Source organism: Pipistrellus hanaki, assembly GCF_964339955.1.
Source record: "Pipistrellus hanaki genome assembly, chromosome: 12".
Lineage (NCBI taxonomy): Eukaryota > Metazoa > Chordata > Mammalia > Chiroptera > Vespertilionidae > Pipistrellus > Pipistrellus hanaki.
In genome coordinates this window covers 21,894,546-21,915,209 of record NC_140514.1, presented here as the reverse complement: position 1 = coordinate 21,915,209, position 20,664 = coordinate 21,894,546, and the positions used below count along the sequence as shown (strand labels likewise).

Sequence of the window (20,664 nt, the reverse complement as noted above, 5' to 3'; positions counted from 1 at the left end):
ACCCTAATCTCGTTCAATTCTGCAATGGTGTCCATGCAAAACAAAACAACAAAACAAAATAAAACAAAAACAAAACTTGTCATCGCTGATGCCCTGCAGCCAGGAGCAGCCACATGACCATCTTCTCCAAGAAGGCCGTGAAAACCCTACCGTTGAGCATTTAATGAGAAATGACAGCTTTATCACTCCCACGTGACCTCTCCCACAGAGCTACACATGGGGGTGGATGCATGGAGTTGAGTGGAAGATGGGAAGTCACCATAGACTTGGATGGCAGGATAATGCGGAATGACATTGAATCCTGGGGAGGTCGTCTTCTTTTCACGTGTTTTCACTGAGCATCACTCGGAGCCTGAGGCAGAAACTTACTCTTTTGTCCTTTTAAGGCAGAGCCCTATGCCTGGGAAGGGAAGCGGTTCCTAAAGACTTGATGGATTGTACAGCTGTCCAGCCGCATTCAGTTTGCTGCATTTATCCCCCAAAGATTCCTATTCCTTGGCCAGCCGGTCATCCATCGTTCCTGGTTCCTGGGTGGGGCTGCTGGGGTCAGTGCAGCTGACAGTGAGCGGGGGTGGGGGTGGGGGTGGGGTGCTGGGTGATGGGGTTTGAGAAGGGGTGGGGGCTGGCAATGTGGAGTTGAAGTTCTTCATCTGGTTACGTATGCACCCTGCAGCTTCATTTGGTGCTTCCTGCGAGCCCTCTAGTGTTCAAAGTCTGGTGTGTGCAGTTCTATTGTGGATAGCTGTTTATCTGCTATGGTGTGGTGTGGTGTGTGTGTGTGTTGAGGGTTGGGCTTTGTGGCCTGTTTTTTTTGTTCCTCCTCCCATTTTTCCGCTGGAGCTGCATTGCTGAGTTGCTCTGGGCCCAATCAGGCGTTCAATTCCTCCTTCCCTAGGAGGATTCCACCCAGGTGTTGCTCCCCTGCCTCCCCCAGGCAGGCACTGCTCAGGGATGGGGACACCCTTTGCCCATCAGATTCGGAGAGGCCTGTTTTGAGCTTCCGGAGCTTCAACATCTCTCTCTGTGGCCTGAGGGCAGGCCTGCGTGACCAACTGTGCAGCCCTGTTCAGCCCAGCGATACATGGACCCTTGCCAGTGGCCTCGTGATGCTCTGCTGACACGTTTGCAGAGCTGGAAAGAGCTCAGGGAGCCTTGGGTCTTGTATTAGTTTCCTGCATTAGTGTTGCTGCTATAACACATGACTATAAACTTAGAGGCTATAACTATAGTTCTGGAGGCCAGGACTGCATTCTTTCTGAAGGTTTGGGAGAGAGCCCATCTTCTTGCCCTTCCTAGCATCCAGAGGCTGCCTGTAGTCCTTGGCTTGTGTACCCACGTCACTCCCACCTCTGCTTCCAAGGTCACATCTCCTCTCCGGTCCCCACCTTCCTGTCCCTCTCCTATAAGCACCTTTGTGATTACACTGGGCTCACTTGGATAACTGGAGACGGCCTCCCCATGTCAAGGTCCTTCATTTAGTCACACCTCAAAGTCTCCTTGGCCACATAAGGTGACATATTCCTAGGTTCTTGGGACTGAGACATGGACATCTTTGGAGGGCCTATCGCCAAGACCACCACAGCTCCCCACGCCTCAGATCTATGAAAGTGAGGAGATGTGACGGGTCCAAAGCCAGCCTGTTCGTGGCGTGATTTCTGTGATTCTGGAAAGGCTTTCCAAACCCTTCTTCCTACAGATGCGCCCCTAACCTGCTAACGTGTGAACTTGCCCCCTGAGCAGATTGAGCATCACTATCCTTCGTGAGAACTTGGGCCGAGGGCAAGGCCTGGACATGTCACTCATACTCAGGTGTGGAAGGCTGACAGCCAGGGGTGATTTCTAACAGCGAGCTCTGATTGCCAGGAGGCAGCGTGTTGGGGCAGGAGGTGCTGGGGAAGGAGGGAGGAGGCAGGGTGGTTCGGGCTGACGCGGACCATGTCCTGTTCACGCGAGCGCGGAGGCGCTCAGTGATGGAGAGAACAAAGGCACTTAGAAGTATGACCACAGCGTTTTAATCAAACAGAGCAGGATGGCCGCGATGCAGAACAGGTAGTGCTTGGAGAAGAGGAAGAAGATCATCTCCTTGGTGACGTAGATGATGTGGATGAAGATGAAGCAGTACAGGAACATGGCAAACTGGTTCTGGGGGTGCAGGAGGTCCTGGAAGCTTCCTGAGAACTGTGGGGGGAGGAGGGGGGAAGAAGAGAGTGGAGCTGGCAAAACGGGGGCCTGGGTGCCTGCCAGGCAGAGCTGGGCTGCCATCCTGCTCTCGCGCCTTCCTGAATGGGACCTCCAGCAGGTCGTTGTGGTCACCGGAGAGAAGTAAAAGTGCCCACCTCATGGGGTTCCCAGGAGACAGAGGCAAGGAATAAATTCCTAGCAAGGCCACTGGCACAGAGAGGGCATTGGTGGGCCTTCGCTTCCCGAGGCTGCTCTCATCCCTCCGGACTCAGGCCTTCCCTCTCTGTCTCATGCTGCCTCTGGGTCACACAGGTAGGCAGTCTCCTGGGCCTCTGAGACCCTAGATCTGGAGGCCGGGTCCCAGCGTGTCCTCTGACAGTTTTCCCAGGACACTTAACCGTTTGTTTTCTGCGCAGTAGCACAATGCGAGGCGTCCCCTGGGCACAAATGACTGATTCTGACTCTCTGGGTCCTGGCTCATGGCCCATAGGACCAGTCTGTGGTCCTTCAGCCCAGGCTTTGGTCTTCCTGTGGACAGGTGGTGGGAAATGGGCGGTGGGGACTTACTTCTCTCAACCCTGAGAATCTTAGGCCCAAGGAAAGCTACTGAAGTTGTCTGGCTGACCCTGCCTGTGTGTTGTTCTTTTCTGGAATCTATATACTTGAGGTTGACAGAGCCCACTTTAACTGCAGAAAACACCAACATATAAGGAAGGTGATATTTTGATCTGCAGTTAAGATACCACCCATGCTTTATTCTTTAAAATGTCTTTTAAAACCATGCCGCGTTTTTTGTAAGCAGGCAGAGGGCAGGGACCGCGGTTCCCTAAACTTGGGAGAAACATACCCACAGAGGTAGTTTGCAAGGCAATGGAATGTATCCCATCCACCCAGAACAGAGAGAGCGGGGAGGAAGTTGAAATATCAAGTCAGTTTTCCACCTTTCCATAAAACGCTTCTGTAAACTATTGCTAGAGACTGGGATTTGACACAGCGTTGCTGAAATCACTACATAAACTGTGAGGGCAACGGAAGCAAACGGAGGGGGAAGAAAATGACTCCGTGATGCCTACTCTAGAATGAGTGGCAAGAGTGCTGGAGCCCAGAGGAGGGAGCCTGTGATTTAGCAGGATGGGAGGGCTGGCAGGTCTAATGCTCCCCTGCAGACTCCCTATGGCTCTGGACCCACGGGCTTACCCTCTGCCACCTTTTGTGGTCTGCATGCGTTTTCAGTCTGAAAGGCTGCTGGGTGAGATGTATGATTTTGATAACAAAGCATGCATTTGTGAAACCTTTTGGACTTTTAAAACACTTTCAATGGTTTATCTTTTGAGTAGAGGTCAGGAAGCAGATTAGGACTCCGCACCAAAGGTTTCAATCTCATCTGGCAAGGAGAAAGGTCTTCAAAGGGAAAAGGGAAAATAAATATGGCTGGGAGGAGACATTGAACAAAGGCATAGTTCCATACATACCTGCTTTCAATAGTTTTGGGCTCCAACTTATAACAAATTTTATCCCAGGATACTGAGAATATAACAGGTTTAAAATGGGAATTGTTTGTGAGATGTCAAAAACATCAGGAAATGTGCCAGAATCTTAGAAATAGGCAACTATTTTCCAGATTAAAAAAAAAAGTGTGGGGGGGGGGGGGATGCATTCTGGAAATCTCCACTCAATTAGCTTGACCTGGCTCAGCCAAACACATTCAGTGTACGATGAAGGAGGTATTTTGTGAGCAAGAAAAAAAAAATTATAATTGCTAAGAAGTCAGCATGTATTCTTTGAGAACAAATCATGCAAAACCAACTCCATTTTCTTAAAAACTACATATTGGGGAAATGCTACAGGTAGTGTAATATCATGATTCCAGGAAACCATCTGACAAGTGTGTCTCAAGGCAGTGTTTTGGACAAAGCAGAGAAATGTGAGCTGGATGAAATGTAGCACATGGGTGGTGATTAATGGAACATGCAGGGAGATGTTTTGATGGTGTTTTCTTTAGATCATACCCTCCTAACAGTTATAGCAATGACTTGAATAAAGGCAAAAGGCAAGTTTCTCAGAACTGAGGATGACTCAGAGCTGGGAAGCATAGCTCATACATTATATTCCAATAAAGCTGAAAAAATGATGAATGTTGCATTTGGGTCAGGAAGTGAGTTGCATGAGTGCATAAAAATGGTAATAGCTAACCTTTATTGAGTGCTTACCTAATGCGCTAGGCTCATGGCAACGCACCTTCCGTGCATTCTCTCATTTAATCCTCACAATGAGCCTATGAGGTAGGTCCTGCCTTATGGATGTGCAAACCCAGGCTCCAAGACAATGAGCAACTTGCCCAATGTTACGCAGTTTATATGCGATGGAGCCAGGAATTTCACTGTCTGATCTTAAAGGCCAGAAGAGACTTCTTTAAACAATAACATCTTTCATTACTTAGTGTTAATTCTGGCCCAGTCACTGTGCTAAACACTTCACATCCCATTTAATCACAAGTAGGCGTTCTCATTCCCATTTGGTATAGATTAGGGGAGAATGGTCCATTTCTTGCCAAAGATGTCTACGTTTTACTTGACAATAAGGCAGAGTGATCCAACAGAGCGAATACAGCCCTGATCATGGGGAGGTGGTGATTTTATCAAACTCCACTGGCCAGACTCAGCGGGGGTTCTGGGCCTAGCTTAAGCACTGGGTCTCTTAAAAGAGATGCAGGGCTGAAACCTGCATCTGGCTCAGTGGATAGAGCATCAGCCTGCAGACAGAAAGTTCCTAGGTTCAATTCCGGTCAAGGGCATGTACCTTGGTTGTGGGCACATCCTCAGGAGGGGTATGCAAGAGGCAGTTGATCGATGATTCTCTCTCATTGATTTTTATAACTCTCTATCCCTCTCTCTTTCTTTCTGCATAAAATCAATAAAATATATTAAAAAAGAGAGAGAGAGAGAGAGAGAGAGAGAGAGAGAGAGAGAGAGAGAGAGAGAGAGAGAGGGATATGCAGGGAGAAACAAAGAGTGGTGTAATTCCAGCCCAGGAGGAAATGTTGAAGACTTTTCCCTGAGAAGGAAAACCATCGGCAGGTGGAGGCTCTTCCAGGGTCAACTCTCAGTTGAACATGGAAACTCTGAAGCAGTGAGCTCCCAGCTCTGGACCCAGGGCAGGGTGCGGCTCTGAAGCAGGTAGGGTGGGCTTCAGGGATGGAGGCTCCCTCACCCCTGGAGTCAGCCCCTGGTCTTCTGGCGAGACCTGCAAAGCTCCCTCCACGTTCCTGTCGCTTACCAGGCGGGGCCGTGCCTGCTGCTGCAGCTGCTCCATCACCTCCTCGTGCTGCCGCTGCCGCTCGTTCTCCTGGTGCAGGTACTTGAGCCGCGTGAGCTCAAACTCCATGCGCACCTTCTCCAACTCCATCTCAGCACTGAGCTCAACGCCTGAGTTCCCCAGGGTCATGGGCTGCTCTGAGAAGAATTCAGGTCCGTCGCCCGCCTGGCCTTTGGTGGTGGAGCCAGTCTTGGAGGACAGCGAGATGGGTGACCCTGAGCAGCCTTTGTCTTCACAAGTTTCCATCTCCTCCATGTAGTCAGAGGAGGAGTCTGGCTTAGGGCACTCTGCCTCCTGAGGTAGGGAAGGGGGAGGTAGAGGGATAGTGAGGCATCAGTATGGAGCTGCCCCCTTCTCCCAATTCAGGGCACCCCCAGAGCCCCCGGCCACCGTGGACTGCAGTGTTTGGAAGAGAGCTTGCTGGGAGTTGTAAAGATCTAGACCGAGTTCTTACTAGACATGCACTTACATGGGATTATCAGGACCTGAGCTAAGATGAAGAGGGCACGCTGACACAAAGGAATGAAACCCTAGAATTGAAAGGGATGCTGGGGAGCTGAGGCAAAATGCTCTCTCTCTTCCTGGTAATTTCTTAGCTATGTCACTTTGGAGGTAACTTCCCCATCTCCTACTCCACTTATCCTTGAGAAGATCTAGACACCCAGTCCTCTGGGGCTACAGTGGGAGGAAGAAACCCAGGGTCTGTGTTGAGAGGACCTAAATATATGGGGACCAACCAAAGGGCCATGAAGGAGCTAGCTGGATCCCTTACACGGAGGGAAGACAGGGCCCCAAATGGGGAGGTATATGGGAAAGACCTGTCAACTTCAAGTGGCTTCACAGTTTTGTGAAGGGCTCTCTGGACCCCGGTTATATCTGGATGCCAGTTGTGGGGATGGGGTGCCCACCACCTGCTCTTCTTAGCAGCTCTCTGGAATCTCATAGCACTCAGCTCCTATCACATCTCCCCACAGTCCTGTCCCTCCCTCCGGGGGTCTGGGCGGAGCAGGGAGAGGAGGCACCCTCCTTACCAAAGCAGCCCTGAACTTCCCTTCGAACATGGGGTCATCAGGCACCGCCTTGGGGAAGGTTGGACAGCTTTCTCCAGCCCCCCGGGCTTCCATCAGCTCCCTGGCGTCCGTTGTCATCCTAAAATCCACAATGTTGCCACTTGGGACCAAAGGACATCTTTTTGAGGGGCTCACATTTGGCCTCACCAGATTCTACAGCCTGGCCACCATCACAATCCCTTGTCCTCATAATAACTCACATTCCACCAGTTGCTAGGGCCCCTTTGGTAGAGGGTGTCACATTTTTGAGGTGCCATTATTAAGAACTGCAGGGCCGAAACCGGTTTGGCTCAGTGGATAGAGCATCGGTCTGCGGAATGAAAGGTCCCAGGTTCGATTCCGGTCAAGGGCATGCACGTTGGTTTCGGGCACATCCCCAGCAGGGAGTATGGAAGAGGCAGCTGGTCGATGATACTCTCTCATCGATGTTTCTAACTATCTATCCTCTCCCTTTCTCTCTATGAAAAATCAATAAAATAAAAAAATAAAATAAAAAATAAAAGAACTGCAGGGTGGGCCTTGGCCACTCTTAGGAGCTGCTTTGAAAACTAGAGTTCCACCCCTTGAAATCCAGAATTCCATCATTTGAAATCTGCTCCCACGGGGCCAGTTAGTGCCACAAACCCCGTTGTGGGCTGAATTATGCACCCCCCCCCCCAATTCTCAATTCATATATGGAAGTCTTCACCCCCAGTACTTGATAATGTGATCTTATTTGGAGTTAGGGTTGTTAGAGAGGTGATTAAGTTAAATAAGGTCATAGGGTAGGTTCTAATCCACTATGACTGATGTCCTTATAGGAAGAGGAAATGTGGGCCCAGACATACACAGAGGCAGAGGACATGAAAATAAGGGAGAAGATGCCATCTATAAACCAAGAAGAGGGCCTTTGTGTGAGTCAGGATTCTCCAGAGAAACAACCAGTAGGATGGATAGGGGTGTGTGTGTGTGTGTGTGTGTGTGTGTGTGTGTGTGTGTGTTATACATGTGCTTTATTATAAGGAATTGGATTATGTAATTCTGGAGGCTGAGAAGTGGCATGAGCTGCTATCTGCAAGTGGGAGGTCCAGGAAAGCCAGTCTGAGTGCAAAGGCCTAGTGACTAAGAATGCTGCTGGGATAAGTCCCAGTCCAGGGCCAGGAGCAGACCAATATTCAGCTCAAGCAGTCAGGCAGATAACACCAATATAGCTCTCCCCCGCCCCCACCTTTTTTTCTTTGGAGGCCCTCAAAGAATTAGAGGATGGCCACCCTAGAGTATGCGGCCCGCTGGCCGTGGTCTCATAAGCCTTGGGTGATATGGCGCTCCTGGCAGCATGGAAAGGGTCCCCCCTTCCTCCATGGAGCCCAGAGGAAGGGATGTGAAGTAAGGCCACATGAGAGAACAGTAGAGTCAGGACAGGGACTCAGGGGGCTGGGGACTGTGCTGGGTTCAGCAGCCAGGGCTGGTGCACCTTCATATGCCCCGTCATGGTTATGGTGTGGCTGATTCTGGTGTTGCTGCTGCAGTGTATCCTCTCACCTCTCACTGTCACCCTTCCTGACATTTCCCTACCTCCTAGCCTCAGGGTGCCTGGGATCTCTGCCTCCTCCCCATTCCAGCATATTTGTAACTTCAGCTTTTCACAGTGCCTCGTGGCCACTCTCTGTGTTGTTTGTCCTAACTCTCTGGTTCCTGGTGGACTTTTCCAAGGGCAAGAACGACCTGGATGGTCTCTATTTGGGCAAAGTATTTCATTCTGGCCACTGGGCAGTTGAATGATTGGGCAAGTGCCTAGCCCGGTCACTCAGCCACGGAGAGGTGGAAAGATGGGAAGACAGGGGCATACAGTGTGGGGTGCAGCAGCCTGGGGTTGTCTGTGAGCCAGAGGTGTGTGTGTGTGTGTGGGGTCAGTTTCCCTTAGAAGGGGCATTGGGTGCAGCGGGCACCATGTTGATGATTATGGGCACATTCAAAGAGCCACATGTCAATCACAGCTTTGGCAAATACCCAGAGGGAGACCTGCATATTCACACAGAGCTCACAAGCTTTCATGTACATGATCTCATTGAGTCTCAGAATGCCCTTGTGAGGTAATTTGAAGCAGGTACAATTATTGCTGCCTGGCAAGCAGGGAACCTGAGTCATAAGAGGGAGGAAGTGATCGGTGTCTGAGCGCAAAGGATGTTAGCGGCCGAACCAGGACTGGAATGCAGGTTTTTATTTTCATTTTTTAATACCAGACCATGAAGATGTTTTTTTTTAGGGGCTCCAACTCTAAGAGGTGAGATGATTTTCTACTTCAAAAAAAAAATGAAAGCAAGTGGTATGTACAACACTGTTTATAACAGCAAAAGACTGGGGGAAATTGGACTTTCTGCCAGGAAGGATCTGGTTAATTAGTACTGTGCCCATAGCAAGAATAGTACGCAGATTTTAAAAAGAATAAGCTTAAAGAAAAAATCCAAATAGGCAGAGGCATCAGTGCAAAGGAGGAGCGCTCTCCAAAACAGACTACTTAGTGGAAAAGCAAAATGAGTGCTCCCATATGTATTGGGATGTGCAAACATGTCATACGTGTGTATGTGCCTACAAAAGAGTGGTTCATGGCTGTCTCGCAGTGGGAGAGCTGAGGTGTTGGGGGTTTGGAGTGGGGGGCATTATTAACTATAGCATTTTGTACCCTTTGGGTTTTTTTTAAATGTGCATATGTTACATTTGTAATTAGACTTTTACAAAGGCGTCTGGAAGCGAGAGCTCTGCTCAGTATGAATGATGGACGTTTAGGATGCAGAACTTGTTCTGGTTGAGGACAGGAGGGGCATCTTGGAGCCACTGAGCCACATCCAACCTACACATCATCTCCCCTCCCGTGGCCCCTACCAGCCTAGGGTAGTTTTTCTTCAGGGATAAAATCTCCTCTTCTCTTCCCGGCTGCCCAGGCCTCAGACTGTTGTGATTTTGGGGCACTTCAGGTCAGATGTGCTGGAACAATTAGGAGATTATTATAGATACACTACTACTAGCTTACCTTCATTGGGCACTCACCATGTACCAGGCACCGGGAATTTTTCATAGGTTATTTTACATAATTTTTGAGGAACCCTATGAGTGGCTAGTAAGTACTAGTATTATCTGTGCCATTACAGGGGTGGGGAGTGAGTCTCAGAGAGACAAAAGCACCTGGCACAGGAAGAGGAGACTGAAGCACCCAAGTCCCCGTGTTCAGTCCCTTCCTGCTTGAATACTGAGAGTGGTTTCTGTTTTGTTGGCTGAACTCTGGCTGATACAGGAGGAGGAGACTCAAGATGCTCAGAGGATTAGTTGGGGAAATCCCCCCAAGGAGGTAGGGATGAGTTGTTTGAGGACACACCCTCTTCCCCCAGCAGGGCAGGGATGTGTGTGAAGGCAAGTATGTGAATGTTGAATCAGTTGGGGTTAGGGAATGGTGGGGATAGGGCAATTTGAAGTAATTACACAGTAATTCCAACTGGGAAGGTACGCTCTAAACTTTAGAGTCTAAAGAATGATTAACTACTAATAGGAATTGGCTACTACTAGGTGTACCAGTTAATAATACGGATTTTTTTTTTCAATTGATGGAGTTACGCATATGTTGATATATGTATGCTATTTTGTTGATTGATTTTGAGAATCCCAAAGGCACAAAATCATGGGTTGACCCAGGTCAACCACCAACATGGACTGCAAGGCCAAATTGCTTCAGAAAGAAGACAATGCTCTGTGTTTGGTGGCATCAGGAAGGTGTGGTGCATTATGAGCTTCTAAAACCAAGTGAAACCGTTAATACTGATTGATACCGACAAGAAATAATCCATTTGAACCACAATTTGATTGTAGCAGGACCAGATTGGTTCAGAAGACACAGCAAAGTAAGTTTGCTCCATGATGATGCACCATCACACACTTCAAAACCAGTTAAAGACACGTTAAAAAATCTTGCCTGGGAAGTATTAACCCACCCGCTGTATTCATCAGACCTTGTTCCTTCAGATTACCACTTTTCCCTATCGATGGCATACACGCTTTCTGAGCAGTACTTCAAAAATCTATGGAAGAAGTGGAAAATTGGGTCTCTGAATGGTCTGCCTCAAAACAAGGAAAGTTCTATTGTGTCGGTATCCACAAATTAGCTGAAAGATGGAAAAAATGTGTAGCTAGTGATGGACATTACTTTGAATAAAGCAATTTTGATGTTTCTTTTGAAATCATCATGTTTTCTTTGATTACAAAATCCGCATTATTAACCAATAAATGTTCAATTGGCATTATAAACCGGTATCTGAATTATTAACTGGTACAGGTTAAAAATGTGGATTGACCTTTACTGGTTAATAAAGCGGATTTTGTAATCAAAGAAAATAGAATATTTTCAAGAGAAACATCAAAAGTGCTTTCTTCAAAGTAACATCCATCGCTAGCTTGCCAGAAAGTTACTGGCGAGAACCTCTGGTGGGAAACTCGAGAAGCTGCCCCTAAGGTGCGCTGGGACTCATGGGAGGTGAGTGCCACGAGGTGTGCTGGTCAGGCATTGCAATGCCGTGGATGGAGTGGGAGACAGGAAGGTGGGCCAGAGCCTGAACGAGGCCCTTCCTTCTGCAGTGTCTCTCCACCGCCCTCTACTGACCAAGTTTAGCATCGCGGACTGACAAAGAAATGTTGATAAGTGTTCCGCTGGAGTATCAGGAGCAGGGCAAGGAAGGGTGGGTTTGCAGCAGAGAGGCAATGCCTGGGTACCTGGCACGGCAGGTGCACGCCAGGAATTCAATTTTCTTTCACCGCACCTGCCCTGCACCTGCCCCGTTGCCCTGGGAGACTGTCCTGCTTTTTGAGAATTTATCCAAAGCAATACTTCCCAGGCAAGATCTTTTAACGTGTCTTTAACTGGTTTTGAAGTGTGTGATGGTGCATCATCATGGAGCAAACTTACTTTGCTGTGTCTTCTGGACCAATCTGGTCCTGCTACAATCAAATTGTGGTTCAAATGGATTATTTCTTGTCGGTATCAATCAGTATTAACGGTTTCACTTGGTTTTAGAAGCTCATAATGCACCACACCTTCCTGATGCCACCAAACACAGAGCATTGTCTTCTTTCTGAAGCAATTTGGCCTTGCAGTCCATGTTGGTGGTTGACCTGGGTCAACCCATGATTTTGTGCCTTTGGGATTCTCAAAATCAATCAACAAAATAGCATACATATATCAACATATGCGTAACTCCATCTATTGAAAAAAAAAATCCATATTATTAACTGGTACACCTAGTAGTAGCCAATTCCTATTAGTAGTTAATCATTCTTTAGAGTGTACCTTCCCAGTTGGAATTACTGTGTAATTACTTCAAATTGCCCTATCCCCACCATTCCCTAACCCCAACTGATTCAACATTCACATATTTGCCTTCACACACATCCCTGCCCTGCTGGGGGAAGAGGGTGTGTCCCCAAACAACTCATCCCTACCTCCTTGGGGGGATTTCCCCAACTAATCCTCTGAGCATCTTGAGTCTCCTCCTCCTGTATCAGCCAGAGTTCAGCCAACAAAACAGAAACCACTCTCAGTATTCAAGCAGGAAGGGACTGAACACGGGGACTTGGGTGCTTCAGTCTCCTCTTCCTGTGCCAGGTGCTTTTGTCTCTCTGAGACTCACTCCCCACCCCTGTAATGGCACAGATAATACTAGTACTTACTAGCCACTCATAGGGTTCCAGATTCATGACCCTGTGCTAGGCACCGAGGGAAAACCAAGGATCAACATATGCCGTTCTTACCTTTGTGGACCATGTAGCCTACCTGGAGCAAGAAGGACTACTTTCTGATGTTCCCTGATTGCAACTCAGTTTGCCTGCCTTGCTGGCTGTTTGCTGGCAGTTTCCTCAGCCTACAAACACTCTCTCCTTGATCTCCACCTGAGGAAAACCCCTCAGTCTTCAGGACCCAGCCAGTTACCGCTCCCCGTGAAACTGAGTGCTTTGTGTCTCAGGCTGCTTGGTATTGAAATGCTATGACGCTTGTCGCATCACTCCCCCTGGAGCAGAGGCTGGGTGAGCCCGGAGCACACTGCCTTGCTCCCAGCAGGTGCCAGCAAAGGGCTGGCTTAGCCAGTGGCCCTGGCCAGGCTGTGCCTCCTTTCTGGCCAGTGAGTGAGACATAGGCAGGCAGACCAGAGAGTGAAGGAGCTACACCGTCTGTCTTTACCCCAAGCAGAACCGGAGACTCCACTTCCTAAGCACGCTCCTCGTTTGATCCCTCTGCTTCAACGTGGGTGACTTGGCAGGAGACGAATTCCCACAGAGCTGGGTGTCAATCAGTCTTGTAAGTTCAACTCAACTTTGGGAAGTCGGGTGATGGATGTGGGAGCTTCACTATTTAAAGCTGGGGTTCTCAGCCTTTCTAAGGCCGAGGCCCTTTAATACAGCTCCTCATGTTGTGGTGGCCCCCAACCATAAAATTATTTCCGTTGCTACTTCATAACTGCAATTTTGCTAATTTTAACGAATTGTAATGTAAATATCTGTGTTTTCCGATGGCCTTAGGCGATGGTTCTCAACAACCTGTTTCTCTCTCTCTCTCTCTCTCTCTCTCTCTCTCTCTCTCTCTCTCTCTCATCTCCCTCTCTAAAAATCAATAAACATATCCTTGAGTGAGGATTTAAAAAGTTGGGGGGGGGGTTGGAAATCAGGTAGGGGGACAAGAGTAAGCACTCAGGTCTTGGAACTGGGGTAGCAGGTGGGTTCAGTTACTAGAATTGGGGCCCAGGTTAGAGCAGGCCTGGCCCCGAGTCTGACCTGGGCCTGTAATTGCTATGCAGTCACACAGGGAACTAGAGGCCCTGGACAGATGGAGGCTCCAGGGGGCGGCCGAACCTATGGGAAAGGATTAAGGCCTCTAGCTGTATGTGGGGGGTGATGGATCCTCTCTTCAGTTGATGGACAGATGTAAACCCCACCTGCAGCCAGACATTCCTGAGCACTGAACCACTAATCAGCACCTGCCAAATACCCTAAGCCCCCATTCCTAAGTCCCTAATCATAGACCTTACATGAAACCACCAATCAGCATGTGCTGAGTGCCCTAAGCCAAGCCCCCTATCATCCCCTTAAAAAGGGGTTGTACCCCAGCCCTCGTTCTCTTCTGCCCCTCTCTCTGGAAACAGCAGGCAGTGGTACTCTTCTCTTCAATAAAGCCTGTCTCTGGCCCTTCTCTATTTCATCTTTCAGGGGGCTGTCATTCAGGCTTGGGTTTAGCTTTGTATAAGATTCCATGTAAGACCTGAGCTTGGTAAATTCTGAGAGAGCTGAGCTTGTCTTCTCTGCCTGCCCGGCAGGGCCCTACTCCTCTCCAGTGGCCAGGCCTGCTCCTTCCCGCAGCATGTGCACCTGCGCTGGGTCTCCGAGTAACTTCCTGCCAGGAACACAAGGCTGCCGCTGGAGCTGATACCCGAGAGAGATCCCACCTACTGAGTCCTACCACGTGCCTCAACAAAGCCGCTCTTCCCGGCATATTGGCATTGGGACTGCTGTGAAAGCCTCTGCACCCAAATGATGGCATTTTAGGTGCAGAAGCAGAATGATGGGAGAGAGGGTGGGAGTTTGGGGAAAGCTTCTCCGAACCCCTCATTGCTCCACAAGACAATAAATACCCAGGCACTGAGCGTGGGACCTTCCTTAAAAACCCACGGATGGCCCTAACCGGTTTGGCTCAGTGGATAGAGTGTTGGCCTGTGGACTCAAGGGTCCCGGATTCGATTCCAGTCAAGGGCATGTGTACCTTGGTTGCAGACACATCCCTGGTAGGAGGTGTGCAGGAGGCAGCTGATCGATGTTTCTCTCTCATCGATGTTTCTAACTCTCTATCCCTCTCCCTTCCTCTGTAAAAAAAAAAAATCAATAAAATGTATTAAAAAACAAAAACAAAACAAAACCCACAGATGAGCCATGGCCGTGCTGTCATTACTTGGCCAAGAGGCTAAGCATCGGGTCAAGAATGGCTCACTCTGACCGGGACTGGGTGAGCGCCTGCAGTTTATGGCGTTTGGGATGTGGCTTTGTTTCCAGGTGTCATTTCTCCAAAGCCAGCCCTAGGGGATGCACATGAAGCTCGTTTCCAGGCCAGTTTGGGAAGCTCCATGCACCATGACCCCACTGCTGGAACCCCCAAGTCACACCAGCAGGTTAAAGGCCTGCGAAGTCTGGCAGCGAAGGAACCCTGCACTTGAGTTTAGTGTAAGGTGACCAGATCGTCCAGGTGTTGGCGGGACAGTCCTGATTTCTAACAATTTTTCCTGTGGCGCGCAGCGTTTTTAAAGAAGTCCCGATTTTTGGAAAGATTGGGAACATCGGAAAGATTCTTTCCAAAAATCGGGACTTTGTTAAAATGCCTCGGGACGCGGGAAAAATTTTTAGAAATCAGGACTGTCCTGCCAACACCTGGACGATCTGGTCACCTTAGTTTAGTGCAGTTTCCCAGCTTTACTTGATCAGAATTATTTCCCCCTGCATGCTCGGTGCTTGCTGCCCTGAAACTGGCTTCCTACGGAACTCCCAGGGCCCCTGCCAGAGTGGTACTGGGACCATTATCAGGGGGAGGGCGAGTGAAAAGGAAGCTCTGACTTGCAGAAGTTCCCGAGTTCCCTGTGTCTTCGAGAGGCTTCCACGGCAGCCCCAAATCATCAGCTCCTTGGGCTACGCCTCCAACCTGGGATTGTAATTAGGGATGCCAGGGGTGGCGGCTAAAATTACAGGGGGACCAGCTGCCGTCGAGTTCAGATAAACAACTAATGTTTTAGGGTAAGTGTGTTCCATGCAGGGTGTGATAACCCCATTTTGAAGACACGTGTGGGGTGTGGGGAGCCTCTGGGAACAGTGAATGAATACACGGCTCCACAGAAGAGCCACACTGGGACCCTGGCCTCACACCCTGATACCACCACAGCCAGTCACGTATGGAGCGGCTCTGTGTGAGGCCTCGGGCAGGGCTCTGCATGCATTGCTTCCTTTCCTGCCCCCCCCACATCCCCCTCCCCCCCAGGAGTGGTTGTGACTATCACCTTGATCTATGGTGAAAAAACTGCAGCTCAGAGAGGTTACGTGATTTGTCCCAGCCACACAGCTGTGGCATAGCAAAACGGAGATCCAGGTTTCTTTAACTCCAAAGTCTAGCATCTTACCTTCTCTTGGCCCCAGCACTTACTGTCCCGTAGCCACAGACTGAGCCAATGGCCTTCAGGCAGCCCCCACATCATCTTCCAGAAGATCCCATAACCTCTCACCTCTTCCCCTTCCCAGGATGCCCTTCAGGGCCCCAGTGATGAGAGTTTTACTGACAGTGCTGCTGACCACTATGGAGTGAGAGGGAAGTGGTAAGAGTTTTCCATTCAACAAGACTTAATCGAAGCTTCTCTGCCCTCCTGTTGTGGCTGGTTACCACCAGCCAAAGGCCACCTTCTCTATGCCCAGGGACCATTTCTCCTTCCTTCCCCAAGCAGACTTCCTCTTTGGGGCTTCAGAGTACGTGGCACATCCTTCTGAGCACTACACATAGAAATGTACTATTGGCGCCAAAACCGGTTTGGCTCAGTGGATAGAGCATCGGCCTGCGGACTGAAAGGTCCCAGGTTTGATTCCGGTCAAGGGCATGTGCCTTGGTTGCGGGCACTGGGGGTGTGCAAGAGGCAGCTGATCGATGTTTCTCTCTCATGGATGTTTCTAACTCTCTATCACTCTCCCTCTTTGTAAAAAAAAAATCAATAAAATATATTTTAAAAAAATGTACTGTTGGCTTATGTGTTTCTGGACCTCTGGACTTCAGGCTTCTTTTTTTATTTTTTTATTTTATTTTATAAATTTAGCTTTTGGGGAACACGGAGGGTGGGGCAGTACTGCTTGATTCATTGCTACTCCAGGATTCAGCAGGATATCTGACACATAGTAGGTGCTCAAGTACATGCTTTTTTCGAGTGAAGAGTGATGCAAGACACATTGGAAATGATTAAAAACTACATAGCATACATCTTTGCTGTAGGAAAGGAATCTTATTACAGGTATAGCACGTTTATTGAGCTTGGCTCTATTGAGCTTCACAGATGTGGCGTGTTTTACAAATTGAAGGCAAGACTGACCCTCCACCAGCAAAAAGATGACGACTCACTTGATGGTGAGACTTTCTTTATTGCTGTGCTCTGGAATGGAACCTGCAGTATCTCTGAGGTGTGCTTGTTCTGGTTTCTTGGCATTTAAGAGTAATCGCTCCCCTCCCCCCTCGCCCCAATTTTTTTTTCAAGTTTGCTCTAGAAGTCTCTGGAAGAGAAGCCTCTCTTTGGACGCAGTACCGCATTTTTCCACAAGATGGCGCGCGAGGCCAGTAGGTAAGCATCGCGCTGCAGCCAGGCCCTTGCAGGTGACCCCTCTCCTAAGAAATGCACAAACCTGAAACCTATTAGCTAACCCTATAAAGGCGCGTGGATGTTAAGAACTGGCCTTCGGCCGGTTCTCTGGCTGGTCGCTTGAGGAGCAGCCTTTTGGAAAGGGTGTTTAAAGGGACAATGTGGCAACAGGCCGGGAAGAGGTTGCTCCTTATGACCCCGCTTTCCTGTTTTTGAAACATGTGGGAATGAACTTAGAACAGAGCTGACACAGCCCTCAGACTTTAAGTGATTCGGGTCGACATCCTTTTTTTTGTCTCTTGAAGCGTATTTGCCTTGAAAATCACCCCCAGTCCTTTGGCCCCTTCTCCTGTCGGAAGCTTCTCCCGCGCCGCCCCTCTCTGCACAAGTCTGCACACTCCGAAGAGGTAAGTGAAGACTTTGCTGGCTTGCGCCGTCTGGAAGGAGGTGATTGGCCTAACAAAATGGCCTAGGGACTTTCCAGGATGATGGGAAGTTGCCAAAGAGGTGTTTTTCTTCTTTCTCCAGAAGGTCAGCTGTGTTACAAAGGCAAGGCCAGCTCAGCTGCCCCCTCCCCCCTGCCCCAGGGGCACAAGTGTGAGTGGGGAGCGGGAAACATCTCCCGAACCCTGTGCTAAAACAGATTTGAAGGCTGCAGCCACTGCCACCCCCATCTCCTCTCTGACCTAAATCCTCCCCTGAAGCCGCGCCGGGCTCCGGGCCAGGGTGTCAGCTGCGGACAAAGGCGCCCCTGTTTGGAAGGTCTAGCTGCTGTGTTTTCCTACTCAGGCTGACAGAGGGCGTCGAACTCCCCAAAGTCAATGTGATAACATAGAAGTATGCAAAGATGGCAGCTGGCTTCCTCCGCCCTCCCAGGGAGCCGGAAACACTGCCCCCTGGTGTTTCTACCAGGTAGCAGCGGGGCTGTTTACACGAAGCGGCCACCTCTGCCCAGGTCTGGCTGATCCCGTGGTAGGTGCTGGGCTGGATGTTTCCTTAACCAGGAGCTTGGCCTATTTTTTTCTGGTTGACTGGGGAGCTGCCCATGACTCACTGCTTCTCCTCAGGGTCTTTGGAGCGTGAGTGACATCGCATTGCCCTTATTCCCTCCCCCTTCCAGCACCCTGGGACCTCTGCCCTGGGGAGTGAGAGCAGGCTGGCTGGGCTGGAGCCCAGGACTAGTTCTGCTGACACTGCAAACTGGGAGATGGAGGTGGTTTTTTTTTGTTTTAGTTTTGTTTTGTTTTTGTTTTTTTTTAGCTCTTTAGGCACAGTTTCTGCTCCTGCAAACTGGGATAATAACCTTTGAAAAGTCTAACTTGCCAGTTGTCTGGAGGCCACATTCATATAGATCAGAGGTCAGCAAACTGCCACATGAGGCTCTTTGTCCCCTTGAGTGTGGCTCTTCCACAAAATACCGCGGCCTGGGCGAGTCTGTTTTGAAGAAGTGGCGTTAGAAGAAGTTTAAGTTTAAAACGTTTGGCTCTCAAAAGTAATTTCAATCATTGAAATGTTGACATTTGGCTCTTTTGACTAATGATTTTGCCTACCACTGGGATAAATGGTTGAGTTGACAAACAGGGTATGTGTCCAAGATGGATAGGGCTCTCCGTGGGCCTGGGAGGTGAAGGAGGAAGGGAAGGTCAAGAGGATGAGAGGGGTTTAGGCAGGTGCACATTATGGGGGAGGGGTGCCAGGTGGGGATGATGGCACAATGACAGGAATTCATGGGACATTTGCTAGGAATAGTGGGTACATCATTCTGGCTTAGTCAAAAGCCGTGTGTGTGTGTGTGTGTGTGTGTGTGTGTGTGTGTACGTACGTGTACACGTGCAAGTGTGTTCCTAATCGGGATATGAATCTGGAAATTGGTGTGAGGTCCAACTATGGAGTGTCCTCAAGGCCGGCTCATTCCTTTGGGGAACATTGCACGTTTATGAGCAGGGACCACGTACAGAGCAGTGGGGGAAGACTAGTGCGACTGTTTGTGTGTGGGAGAGGGCTGGAGAGACCAAGGGGAGGAGGCCCACTTAGGAGACGCTGGAAGTTCTGGGTCAGAGACACAGGTGTGGGAGACCCAGACGGCGACCTGGGGACAGAGATCCATGCCATTATGCGGAAGAATCCACAGGACCGAACTGAGGGCAGGCCTCAGAGACTAGGAGGATGGTGCTACCGCGGGTCGTTGAAGGCAGAAGGTTCAGCTTGAAGGGGATTCCACGTGAGGTGACTGGGTTCATTTGGCCAAATACAAGCAGGAACAGGTGAGGAGGAGAGCGGAAGCCCACAGGTGATAGGACTCCTCCACAGACGCTCTTCATACTCGAACCTTATTTCTTAGGAACGTTGATGAGATTTGACCTTGACCGAGGCAGAACGATGCCTGGCTCTGTCTGGGCTTCACCTCAGCAGCGGCTGGCGATCCTCTCCCTGCAAGGCCAGGCCTCAGCTGCTCTTGTTGGACGGGGAGAAAGCTTAGCCACATTGGGCAGGCTCTGTCTGGGGAGTCAAGACCCAGAGTTCTGTCTAAGAACAGGGAGAGGAACAACGAAGGTGGCAGGCCATTTTCTGGGAAAAACACAGGGTAACAGGAAGCCTTTAATTCCTCCATTCAGGAACTCGCAGGCAACTGCCGATATGCTTGATGGAGACACATATTTGCTGTAGCTTATGGACTCACAACTCTCTAGCAAATGCTCAGCAGCCCACAGGGGAACGCTGCCGGCATTGTGAGGTGTGCATTTTAATTCTAAGGGAGTTGCCGGTGCAGGCAAGACATGGCGTAAGCGTAGAACCGGCAGGAGAAGAGGCACAAGTGCCCACAAGGAGCTGGGTGGGGAGGGAGGGCCCAGCTCTGTGGTTAACCAGCCCCTTCTTCCTCCAGACCTCAGAGTTCTCACCTGCAAAACAAGAGTCCCGGCTGGAGGGCCGTCTAGCTCCTTTTGTACCCTGCTGCTCTACAGCTTATTCTGTGTCCCCATCCCAGCCTGGACTTACCTGGGTTCTGTGGGCAATGGCAGGGAAAGATACACACACTTTGTCATCTGGAAAAAGCCACTGCCACAATCCACTCTCTTGGGCCCCTCAAAAGCTGTGAATCAGACTTGACCAGGGGAACAGAATTCTGGTCTCGGGGGCCAGTGTCAAACCTCACGTGGTTCAGAGCCTGGCTCCTCCCCACAGCTGGCTGTCACAAGTAGTAAGTTGTATTAGAGGTAGTCAAAGACTACATTTCAAACATTTTAAGAGCAATTCAACGCTGTCCCAAAGGGGATTTCTTGTGGAAGGCAGCACAGGGGAGACTCTGGCTGAGGTGTAAGAGGGACACAGGGCACCCGCAGGCTCTGGGGAGCACAGTTTGAAAGCAGCTGACCCAGGACCAGACTCTGAAGGCAGATATGGGGACAGGTGAGGCCCCCGATTCCATGTCCCCCGAGAGGATCTTCATGCAATTCTCTCTCTGTGCTGTGGGCTGGGTGCCCTGGGCTGGCCCTTGGCATCCATTTCAAACTCCTTCTTTGTGTCTTCCTGTGCCCGAGAGGCTGGACAGCTAAAAATGGCATTTCCCAGCTCCCCGAGTCCCTAGGGTTCTAGGATTAGTTTCCACCACTAGTTGCACTCATGAAACATCTGGCAGCGGACATGAAGGGGGTTGGCACGCTGCACCAGCTCTCGCTGGCAGCTGGCGGCGTGTAGCATTAGCTGCGTGGGGG

The 20,664-nt window shown here is 49.8% G+C and overlaps 1 protein-coding gene and 1 long non-coding RNA gene across 2 annotated transcripts in view; one reads left to right on the top strand and one right to left on the bottom strand.

Moving 5' to 3' along the window:
* Positions 1 to 1,989: 1,989 nt before the first annotated feature.
* Positions 1,990 to 5,943, bottom strand: TMEM247 (transmembrane protein 247; the record flags this gene model as incomplete). The annotated part of the gene is made up of 2 exons (XM_084900956.1): positions 5,458 to 5,943; positions 1,990 to 2,178 (listed from the first exon to the last, which is right to left on the bottom strand). Exons 1-2 carry the CDS (start codon positions 5,749 to 5,751, stop codon positions 1,990 to 1,992), a joined length of 483 nt encoding a protein of 160 aa, XP_084757082.1. The 5' UTR covers positions 5,752 to 5,943.
* Positions 5,944 to 17,254: 11,311 nt separating this feature from the next.
* LOC311631205 overlaps positions 17,255 to 20,664 on the top strand; it is a 65,644-nt gene continuing 62,234 nt past the window's right edge. Inside the window, exon 1 of the long non-coding RNA XR_014796518.1 lies at positions 17,255 to 17,358. This is a non-coding gene — a long non-coding RNA (uncharacterized lncRNA). The remainder of the gene's footprint in view (positions 17,359 to 20,664) is intronic.